Below are 12,048 nucleotides of genomic sequence, written 5' to 3'. Positions count from 1 at the left end.
GGCAAGGATACACATATTCACAAAGAGAATTTAAACTTCAAGAAACACAAACTGTGCTTTTGATGTTTTCACATCACAACATTGCACAACACACCACATCCCCTTCTATTCTACTCATGGTACCAAGGGACTTGAAGAAAGATAGCTTTCTAGCATCAGAGCTGCTTAGCCAAACCACACCTCTTGAGGCCTGAAGAATTGTATGGTTGTACTTTCATGTTTTATTTTAATCACAGACATTCTTAAACTCCATTTATGTTTTAATATAGATTAGCTTTAGTGCAGTTATGTTAATATCCATTAGATTGTAATATGGATCAGATTTATCTTTAGGAAGCCACAAATGTTTCTCTTGCAACACATAATTTCTGCATCAGCACATTTCTCGGGGTAGTGTTTGGCCATGTCTGAGAATGCATGCTTTACCAGGGGCCCATGCATTACTCTGCAGTCTGTTCTCTGTGCCTCTTGCAGAGGAACAATAGGTTTAAAGAAAAGAGCCCATTGTAATTCTTTGGGCCAGTGCAGGGCCTTCTGTCTATTCAGGCTATTGGTACAGTGAGTACATCTAGTTTCTGCAGAGGAGGCAGCCACAATGGAGAGAGTAGGGAGAACAGGGTGAGAAGACATGTACAGCAACCTCTTGGCTTTTCCCTCGCATCTCTTATTTAGTCCTTTAGGGGGTTTTGGTGATAAGTGAACTGTAAGAAAATTGTCAGTTGTGAGACTGTTAAAGCATTTTTTTTTTTGCAGACAAATACATCACCTTTATTCACTATATAGGCTATATCCAGTAAAATTAACTTGCAGTGTGATGTGGAAATGTTGATGTTTTTTGGCCAAATATCAAAGTTTGTTATTTTAAGTGTTTATTCAGAAGTAGCAGACTGTGCCTGAACACTTGTTGGAGGTTGACTGTTACTAAGAGCAAAGGGCAATAGAAGGGAAGTTTCCATAGTGAATCCCTATAGCACACTCAACACCACAGGGAACACCGTGCCATTTGATATTAACAAGCACACTCAAACAATCCCTGAATATATTATATTGGTGCCAAAATAAAATAATATATCTATAATATATCTTTTAAATGATCTTTATCTGAATTTTTGTCTCCTAGTCTGTTTCTCTATGCACAGTACTTGCTTTCCCCATTTTTTTTTTCTATCCTCATACCTCCAATTCTTGGTGTTTCACCCTGTTGAGTAAGCAGGTAGTAAGCAGCCACTACATGTTTTTCTTTACTTTTTTCATAAGACTTGAAGTTCCCACAAATCATTTCCTAACTCTAGACACGCTTTTATCCCTACATACACCCTGAGTGTAGTGTGACCTTAGGTTGCCTCTTTTCCAGACAATGGCTGTGTTCCACTTCACTTTTAACATCCACTCGCTAACTCCCCTAAGCACTTCCCCTTGGGGAATCCCCGCTGCCATTTTGGAAGTCCGTTCCACCTTCGTTAAGTGAGCGAGGGAAGTTTCTGTTGACAGACCCTCAACCCCTCGATTCTGACTGAGGGAGCGAGCCTAATTATGATGTACGCTTCAGGCAGCTCCATATCCCACAGTGCAACTCGATTGTGACGTGACAGCAGATTGCACTTCATAAACCCCACCCCCACACAACTCTAATGTATGATGGAAATAAAGTTAGGTCAATTAAGCAGTTTAGAAAATATTGAGATTTAACATCATAATACTTGTAGCTACCTTAAACTGTTCATCACACAGTTATATGTGTTCATTGTTGTTAACATTTTAATTTGTGTAAATCTTGATTTATCCTTCCTAACAATTTATTCAAATAAAAAAAAAAGAAACATGCAAGATTTATATATAAGCCTCTGAAATCAATCTCCGAAAACATTATTTTCGCAGGTGCAAAAATCATTAAATAATTCCACAAATTGATATCAGCCTTCAACATACTCCAAGTGATCTAGGGTTAAGGGTGTTCCAGTTAAACCCATTGCATGTCTTCCGCCAGTAGTGGACACTCACACAACATAAGCAGTGACGTACATCAGAGTCCATGAGATGGAGTGAAGTTTGCGAGGGAAGGGGATAAAAATGTGAAATGGAACACAGCCAATATTTGCCCCTCCCCCCAACACACAAACATTTGCACTGCCTCATTCTATCATTCTAATCGTAAAAACACATTAGCAGTTTTAATTGTTAAAATCATTTCAATTATTAGCTAGAAACGTACAAGCGCCTGTTCAGTTTGTTCTCACTAAACATTTTGTATTTCTTTTCATTAAAGGATGAATGGGGAAATGACAGCATACTATCCATATAAAACCCATATATTGTTTTAACCTGTGTTCTTTCTCTCTTTTAGACCAAATCCTAGAGAAGGACGAGGGTCCATATTACAATCATTTAGGATCTGGGCCAACTGTGGCTGCAGTCAGAGAACTGATGGAAAAGAGGTGAAAGGCAGTCAGATTTCTTAATCATTCTTGGTTCACATTGTGTTCTATAATGTCTCCTTGTTCACACCTTTTTTTGTAGGCATCTTTGTCTGGAAACACAACCTATGATAAATGTAGCCATTTGGAAATTCTAAAATCAAATCTTTATTGATCCAGAGAGGAAACCACACTAAACCATAAACTAAAAGTGTACCTGTTTGATTTCTTCCTCATCTACCATTATAACAATAGTAGTTTTTGCTGGATAAACTATATTAAAGGTTGCCTGTAAAGGTCAGTGTGCTTGCCCTCTCTGTAGCAGTAGCCTTTTCTGTCTTTTTTAGTAGCTTGTTACCAGAAAGATGTAGTGGGAGGAAGAATATTCTAAAAATCACAAATTGTAGTCCAAATACAATGGTTAACAATCAGACAAATAAATGTATTTATTTTTTGCTACTATTTGAAACAAAAAGTATTAAACCTCAAAAACCACAGAGCAATACTGCTGACCCCACATAGTTTGCTTTAAGAGTTCCCTAGCGACCATGTCGTTGTTCTGCAAGAGTTGTTTGGAAGCTCTGGCAGTTAGATCCTGGCAACAGACTCTTAGCCAGCTGAGGATAAGCATCTCTCATCCTCCTTTCTGCCATTTGCTTTCCCTTCACCCCCTCCTTCCACCACCTTTCTCTATGATCTTGTTCCCAGGGAATTCCTGACCCAGAATTCAACAGAAGTAACAGGAAATATGAGCATCTGCAGCTCTACACAGGGTAGACCGAGAGAATGAATTGCAGGGAAAGGGAAAAATTTAGAGGAAATTAAAGGAGTAGGTAAAGTGTTGAAAATTATGTGGTTTAAAGGGTAGAGGGTATATAAAAAAAATTAAGCAGTGAGTGTCCTATGGTTTTATTGGGTACACATGGCAATGGGAAACAACTACACTACCATTCAAATGTTTGTACACCCTTGACAGAATGGTGTCTTTTTTCATTATTTTTAAAAAACATGAATCTACGATGCTTAGATGCTTGAAATTAGTTTTGTAGACATATATTTCTGTCTACTAAAGGAAAAGCAGTCAACAAGTGCCCAGCATACAAGAAAAGCCCTTCAATACTCTTTAAAATACAATCCAGTTGGCTGAAATCTCTGCATCTAATGAAGCTGGTTGATAAAGCGTGCTATATAAATAAAGTTGAGTTGAGAGAATACCCAAAGTGTGCAGAGCTGATCTAGGCAATGGGTATCTAATTTGAAGAGGCTACAATAATAAGATAACATTTTATTTGTTGCTGCATAATTCCCATAATTTTCTTTGTGCTATTTCATAGTTTTGATGATTTTAGTATTCTAAAATCTGAAAAATAATAAAGAATGAGTAGGTGTATCCAAACCTTTTACTGGTAGTATACTGTCATATAGGGCCCATATCTTTTTCTTTCTTTCTTTTTTTTTTCCTTCCCTTTTTCTCCCCAATTTTGGAATGCCCAATTCCCAGTGCACTCTTAAGTCCTCGTGGTGGCGTAGTGACTCGCCTCAATCCGGGTGTCGGAGGACGAATCTCAGTTGTCTCTGCGTCTGAGACCGTCAATCCGCGCATCTTATCACGTGGCTTGTTGAGCGCGTTACCGCAGAGACAAAGCACGTGTGGAGGCCCATGCCATTCTCCACGGCATCCACGCACAACTCACCACACGCCCCTCCGAGAGCGAGAACCACATTATAGCGACCATGAGGAGGTTACCCCATGTGACTCTACCCACCCTAGCAACTGGGCCAATTTGGTTGCTTAGGAGACCTGGCTGGAGTCACTCAGTACGCCCTGGATTCGAACTCGCCAGGGGTGGTAGTCAGTGTCTTTACTCGCTGAGCTAACCAGGCCCCTGGGCCCATATCTTTAACATGTTAAATCTATATATGGTGTAAATCATGCTAATTTTTCATACATGATAAATTAATGAAATATTCCCTGCATTAGGAAAACTTTCTTTACCAATACTTAAATGATCCTTTGATCATTCAGTGACAGAAAGGAATACAAAAAGAGCACCAGGGTGCCACCCCTCTTTCTTCTGTAAGCACACAGAAGCTCAGACTTCCTTGACCCATTAGGAAAGAATATCTCCACCTTTGCTGACCTTTGGTATACTCGTCCACTCTCATTGCTTTATATGAGAGCTGATTGAGGGCATAGTAGCTTTATTTCTATAGCCTTACTTATCTGCTCTTCAGAGGGCAGGGAAAAAGAGGGGGTTGGAGGATAGGGTAAGAACCTCCCCTTTGTTTGTCTGTCAGAGAGTGACTATAGCCTTCTAAAGCCTAAGCCTGACCCTTTTGTGGCCTTTGACCTCATAGCCCACCCCTGTGAATCTTTGAAGCTTCTCCCCCCCAGACTGTGCAATTATAGCTGAATGGTATTTATTCTTAACACATGCTGTTGTCATGCTCTGTCCACTAAGAGTTTAATTTGAGGAGACAAGTGATTGTGCACTGAGAACATTGGCCATCATGTAAATATATTTTTATATTCTGTTGATTTGTTTGCTCAATTCTACACACAAAGATATGTCAAGTATATAAAGTCCAGAAATGTGTCTTCAGTAGGGTTGGGGAATTTATTTTCATGTCACATTATCACAGTGTAATTTGAGATTTATCAGTCACTGAACCTATGTCTTCTTATGATTACAGGTATGGGGAGAAGGGTGAAGCCATTCGTATTGAGAAGTTGGTTTACACAGGGCGAGAGGGGAAGAGCTCTCAGGGATGTCCTATTGCTAAGTGGGTAAGTGTCTCTTGCCACATGGTAATAACAGACAATTCAAGACTAAATTATGTTTTCTGTGCCATTTTGACATGCACTGTGTGGTTTGTGAATTTGTATGTACATATGGAAACATGATGATTCTAGAAATGTTCTTTTTGAACTTTTGTCCTGCTGCAGTGAATACAGTTGAGCATCTATAGGTGTCTGTACAGAGCCAAGTTAAGGCTGCTCTAAGCACCTAGTGCCAAAGGCTGATCTGATGCTGCTTTTGGTTCCATTTTAGGTAAATGAAGTGCAGCATCAAAGCAGCCTTTAACTTGTAGTTGTTATGAGAGAGCATACTGTTTATTTCAAAACATTTACATTATTTATGTGTAAAGGCATTTATGCCACTCTTAGCAGCATTAAACAGTATGTTAATGCACCTTTATATACTCATGGTATATGTCACTTCAGATGCAGCTTTTGGAAAATTTTTGCAGTGTAAAGGCAGCTTATGGTCTGAACTTTATTATGCTTTCATCATTACTGACGGGCTTTCTCTGTAGGTTATTCGTCGCAGCAGTGAGGCAGAGAAATTATTATGTCTGGTGAAGCAACGGCCTGGGCATCACTGTGCCAACACTGTCATTATTGTTGTCATACTGGCCTGGGAAGGTGTCCCTCGTGCTCTGGGAGATAAACTGTATCGAGAACTCACAGAAACAATCACCAAATACGGCAACGCCACCAGCCGCCGCTGTGGACTCAATGACGGGTGAGTTTCCACCACCACTCATTTTTCCTCTTCAAGAGATACAGTAATAAGGGGACATGGAATTACTGGGGAAAGAGGAGGGGATGGGATTGGGTTACTTGCAGGCCGGCACCACACCTTTGCTTAACTCTGTGGTGAGAACCGCAGCTCCAACCTACCCTACCGCTCTGCCACTGCAATTGTGCTCACATGATTTCATAAAGAACCTCTTATAAATGCAGTTTAATCACACACACTTGCAGTATGTGATCATGTAAAGGCAGAGTTCTCTTAAGATGTGGCTACAGCAAAAGGTCTCAAAGTATGTAATTATTATAATAGTTTATATTGACCACTAATTAAATGCATGGTGGGTTCCTTTTGCAGTCGAACCTGTGCATGCCAAGGGAAGGACCCAGATAAATGTGGCGCTTCCTTCTCTTTTGGCTGCTCCTGGAGTATGTACTTCAATGGATGCAAGTACGCTCGAAGCAAAACCCCTCGCAAGTTCAGACTGCAGGGAGAACACCCCAAAGAGGTTTGTTTAACTTAAAAGAAGTGGAGATTAAAATTAGAATGTTAATGGTGGTCATTTCTGAATGCACTTACCCTAGTCTGATGTAAAATTATACATGAAAATGAGTCAAGGTTCAAATATGTTGACTTATCAGTGTAACCATTCACTGCTATATTTATTTACAATGAATTACTACAAGTGGATGAACAGAAATATAAAACAAATGCATTTAACATTTTCTTGTTCAAATTTAATTGTCTATGCATGATAGCCCATATTAACTAATTTGCAATGTTTACATTTTTGTGCAGGAGGACTATCTCAGGGATAATTTCCAAAACTTGGCCACTCACGTGGCCCCTCTGTATAAGCAACTTGCTCCCCAGGCCTACAGTAACCAGGTTTGAATTATTAAAAGTGCATTACTACAAAAAATTCTGTCCTGACAGAACTGTGTCTTTTAGCCATATTAAAAGCAAACTGATTTTGTGGAAATTAGAATGTGTGAATTTGGACTTGTATGTTTGGTGGGGTTTCAGGTGATTAAAAACTTTGTTACATATTTACAATGAATTACATAGCAAGTGGATCAACAAAAAATGTGCTTAAGCAATAAATGAAATCTTTATGGCCTTTAAATTTTTTTTAGTTTTTATTTACACTAATTATATTTTATTTGCTCCTCAGTGTGTTAGTGAGAACATTGCTTCAGACTGTCGGCTAGGTTTGAAGGAAGGACGGCCATTTTCAGGAGTCACTGCATGCATGGATTTTTGTGCCCATGCTCACAAAGACCAGCATAACCTCCACAATGGCTGTACTGTGGTACGTTATTTACGAGTAGTGCATACATTTGTCAAATAATGTGTGATTCACTTCTAGAATTTATATTAGTGGTCTCAACATTATTTTGTACAATAGGCAGTAGAGAGATAGATAAACCATATGTTAGAATTGGCACAAGTGCTACAGTATTTACTTTAACCTTATATTTCTTTATATTGTTACACCCAGGTGTGCACTTTTACAAAAGAGGACAATCGCTCAGTGGGCACGATCCCAGATGATGAGCAGCTGCATGTGCTTCCGCTCTACAAGATCTCTCTAACCGACGAAAATGGTAGCGAGGAGAACCAGCGCCTAAAAATGCAAACAGGAGCCATTCAGGTGCTTGCTAACTTCCGTAGAGAGGTTAGGAAACTTCCAGAACCTGCTAAATCCTGTCGGCAGCGTCGCATGGAGGCCAAAAAGGCCGCTTCAGAGAAAAAGAACAAGAGACTGCAGCTTGCAGAAACCCCAGAGAAGACTATCAAGATGGAGACGCACCACACAGATTCACCCCACCCTCAGCAAGGCAATAAAGGTCAGTGGTTAAATCTCAGTTTGCTCAATCTCCATATGTACAAATACAACTAAACGTTAGGAGTTATTTTAATTGCAGGTTAAGGTAAAGGATTAGCCATTTAATTAACTGAGGTGGTGGCACATTGGCTTTAAGCTGCATTAGAGAGGAGCAATTTGGATATTGGGGTGCCAGAATTTAAATAGAATTTGCCATTAAAATAGAGGGTTTTGATTTTTTTACAAACAGTGGATTTTATTTGCAATAGTTTACATTTGAATAATGCGCTGACCTGAGCACTAAGCTTCTGAAACTGGCACTCAATAACTATGGACTTTAAGTTTATCATATATTTTACACGTAACTTTTTTTCTATTGTTTTTTTTTTCTTTTTTTTTCTAGCTATTCTAAAACAGGAGGTGAAGCCCACCATCAAAAAAGAGCCTGTTGACCGCTTCCAGCCCTTCAATGGTGCCATACATGGCTACCCAGCACTAGGGAACGGCAAGGCAACACCTGATCCCCACAGCATGAACAGTTCATTCTCCTACCCCTGTAACTATGCAAGAGGTCGCATCCCTACCAACAGCCAACCTCCTGCACTTAGCCCCATCAATGGCTTTCACCCCAACCTCCAGGCCATGCGATATGGATACTACAACTACCCTCCAAATGCACTTTTTCCTCCTGAGCTCTTGAGTTATGGTAATGGAGCCTGGGCAAAAGCTGGAGAACCCCCTGCCACATCTTTTGACCAGAAGCCAGATGTTCAGAGTCTCCAAGCCAAGATGGCACAGCCATATTCAAACCAATATGGGCAGACACAGCAACAAATGAGTGATTCATCCATTCAAGGCTACCCACACCCATCAGACTTTTCACAGTCGCCTGTTCCACACAGTCATACACCATCAGTGTCACTTGAGCAGACACACCACTCAACACCCATAATTAAGCAGGAGCCTATGGATGTGCCACTATATGATGGCAGATCAGATGGGCAAGGTCAGAGCTGCCCTAGCACTCCCAGTACCACATCAAAGCCTGAAGGCTGGCCTGGGCATAAGCCAAATGGCAGCCTAGTCTCTAAAGGCTGGGAAGGAAACCACAGGTCAAGTTCAGCTAATTCCCCCTTCACTTCAGATAAGCAGAGGCTCCACCAGCAACACAGACACCAACATGAACACCCCCAGTATGCACAGCAGCAACAGTGGAATTCCTATCCCCGCCCTAACACTCCAGTGTCATCCCCTGCCCCATCTCCCTCCCCATCCATAAAAGCAGGTCTTTCCCCTGCTCTCTCTCCACACCCGTCCACCCCAAGGCAGTGGGATAGCCCTGCCCCAAGTCCACAACCTAAGGCATGGGGTCCTTACGGTCCTATTGGTTATGGTGCTGGTGGTCTTAGGCAAGACAACCCTACTGGTGCTTTCCCTGACAAAATGCTATCACAGGCAGGTGAGAATTGTGGCTCTGCTCCTCTGGGACTGCAGGAGAAAGCCTGGAAATCTGGGGGTGGTTCTGCAGCAGGCAGCACACCGTCTCCGGCTCCTGAGGGTCGCTTGTTCCCTGATGCACTGCAGAGATCCAATGGGCAGGCATGCTGGGACAGTGAGGCAGAGGCCCAGAGTGAGCATGACCCTGAAGAGGAGGAGGTGTGGTCAGACAGCGAGCACAACTTTTTGGACCCTAACATTGGAGGAGTAGCAGTGGCCCCTGCTCATGGCTCTGTCTTGATTGAATGTGCCCGTCGGGAGCTTCATGCTACCACGCCACTTAAAAAGCCTGACCGTACCCACCCAAGCCGTATTTCCCTGGTCTTCTACCAGCACAAGAACCTTAACCAGCCCTGCCATGGCTTGGCTTTGTGGGAGGCCAAGATGAAACTCCTAGCCGAGCGAGCGCGGCAGCGGCAACAAGAAGCAGCTCTTTTGGGTCTCTCCCAAGATGAAATTAAGGCCTATGGGAAGAAGCGCAAGTGGGCGGCTGGATCAGTAAGCCCGTCCCCAGGACAGACCAAGGACAAACGAGATGGTGTGGTGACACGGATGGCACCCACACAGCATACCACCACCATAGTCAATGTTTCACCCTACCCGTCCACACACCTCACTGGCCCTTACAGTCGGTTTGTGTGAACACCCGTAGGCTGTTGCCCCCTGGAGCCAGATAAGGGAAAAGAAATAAGGATCATGAATCTTACTCCTTTACCATTAGTTTCCCTTCTTCTAGCTCTAACACCTCTCTCAGGTCACCACAAGGGAGGGAGAAAAAATGAAGGGGCACTTTTTTTCATTTACCTCAAATTTTGGCAGCAGTTTGGGAACACCCCAAACGGACATGCTGTCTATGGTGCTCTTGCTCTCTCCAACGTGGGAGGGATTTCCATAGCTACCCCTCCTTAAGTGAATTTGATGATCCTAATTATTATTGATCTATTATCAATATTATTACAATTGCTATTGTTACTGTCAACGTTGATATTACAGGTATTGTTATTATATTATAAAGATTCATATTTTTTATTTTAATTTTATTGTTTTTTCATCATCGTTTTTAATATTTTGATTTACCCCCTTTGACTAAGAGGGATGAAAAAAGGACATTCTCGCTTGTTTAATATGAACATGAGAACAAGCTAATCAGCATTTTTTTGTTGCGCTTTTCACCTTTTCCACCCATCAGCCTATCTATAAAAGAAGCGCCTTCACACCGTTGCGAGTCATATTTATGTGACTGCATTAAGGCAACTCTAGATTATCAGCTCCTAGCTGTAGTCACTGAACATGTGACCAAAATTAGAAAGAGAGGACCTGACAACAGCTTGGGCCTTTCTGTTTGGTGCCACTCAATGAAATCTGTAAAGTTTCTCATCCCTTCAAATGGTGCTTATTTTCTGTCTCAAGTGTCTCTAATTTTGCTCTCACAATATCGAGGCAGGTGCTGGACTTGGGTGCTCTTTAGCAGCAGATGTCAATCAAGTTCAGTTACAGGGACCTCTCAGTCCTGGTAATTGGCTCAACCTTCCATCATGTCATCTGATTGGTGCTGATTCATTTGCCTGTGGTGCAGTTTCATTGGCCATTCTTCACCTACCCATGTGGCATTTTTTAGACTAAGCTCTCAGAGGTGCTGGTAACCCTAGCAAAAATCCACCTTAATAAAAACAGCCCTTAAGAGCTACAGATAACCTACAATGGGTCTTAAGCTTGTGATTTTCGTATAGAATAAACAATCCATACTCCGCTCAAACAGAGAATTCTACACTCTAGCCATTTTTTAATTGGCTTGAAATTCTGCAATCTTTGCTTGGTTCATCCTAGATATGTTCAGACTTACTGATCTGCAGAGACTTAAAGCTTCAGTAGGTAAGAAAAAGTTCATTAAAATAATAACTTAGATGAGTATCTGAAGATATGTAACATTGTTTGATCTTGTCGGTTTCTGTCAGCAGAAGGGTAGAAGCTAGAGGAGAAATTACCTAACTGGTTCTCAATTGTCAATGATTGTTTTTTTGTTTTTTTTACTATAGGTTTCCCAACAAAACTGGCCTTTGTGAAACTAAACATGTCTTCCATGACCTGATTAATCTATAACTACCCATTTGTTATAATGATGTTAACCTAAGTTATTATTTTCTTGTTTTCATACCCACTGCTGGTTAAATCCACCAGCCTAATGGACAGAGCAGAGTTAGTAGAGTTAGTGCTACTATGAGAAATTTACACTCCTGTAAAGTGCCCCTCTTTTTATAAGCAATCCTCTTCTCTCTTTTTGGACTGAGAGGTTACCCAAAACTCAAATTCATGGTGCTGATTGGCAATGCATACAGTTTCAGCTGACCGTTGTTGCATAATGCATATGTTTGTCTGCTAGTGTGTGTTTGTGTGCACATGCATGGATTCAAAACACGCACACTGGTTAGAATGTATGTGTACCAGTGTGACTGCTTGTCCATGTGTGTGTCAGCTACATATAGGGAGCAAGCAGGGCTGCCGCTGGTTTACATAGGGCTGCAAGATGCTTAACACTCACAGAGGAGAGATCCTGGTGCTCACTAAGTGGTCCTAAAGCTCTTTACCTCATGTTGTACAGACACTGGTCCCAGTCACAACATGCTACAAATACATGGACGCTACAGACTGCAGGCTTGCTGCCTACATCCACATTCGTACCTACTTTTTTTTTTTTTTATTGTTATTTATTATATGATAATGATGATGATGATTGTTATTGTGATTGCTGTCATTTTATATATATATATTTTTT

The 12,048-nt window shown here is 41.3% G+C and overlaps 1 protein-coding gene across 7 annotated transcripts in view; it reads left to right on the top strand.

Annotated features, from left to right (window-relative positions):
* Positions 1–11,815, top strand: part of LOC127425280 (methylcytosine dioxygenase tet3-like) — a 51,394-nt gene extending 39,579 nt beyond the window's left edge. For all 7 annotated transcript variants that reach the window (XM_051671048.1, XM_051671056.1, XM_051671076.1 and 4 more), the window contains 8 exons: positions 2,345–2,435; positions 5,109–5,202; positions 5,733–5,941; positions 6,308–6,458; positions 6,749–6,838; positions 7,125–7,262; positions 7,452–7,800; positions 8,182–11,815. In XM_051671048.1, the coding sequence (XP_051527008.1) occupies positions 2,345–2,435; positions 5,109–5,202; positions 5,733–5,941; positions 6,308–6,458; positions 6,749–6,838; positions 7,125–7,262; positions 7,452–7,800; positions 8,182–9,917 (2,858 nt within the window). In that variant the 3' untranslated portion in view covers positions 9,918–11,815. The remainder of the gene's footprint in view (positions 1–2,344; positions 2,436–5,108; positions 5,203–5,732; positions 5,942–6,307; positions 6,459–6,748; positions 6,839–7,124; positions 7,263–7,451; positions 7,801–8,181) is intronic.
* Positions 11,816–12,048: the final 233 nt, after the last annotated feature.

Source organism: Myxocyprinus asiaticus, chromosome 3 (genome assembly GCF_019703515.2).
Source record: "Myxocyprinus asiaticus isolate MX2 ecotype Aquarium Trade chromosome 3, UBuf_Myxa_2, whole genome shotgun sequence".
Taxonomy (NCBI): domain Eukaryota; kingdom Metazoa; phylum Chordata; class Actinopteri; order Cypriniformes; family Catostomidae; genus Myxocyprinus; species Myxocyprinus asiaticus.
The sequence above is the reverse complement of the archived record's forward strand: the minus strand, read 5'-3'. Positions and strand labels throughout refer to the sequence as shown.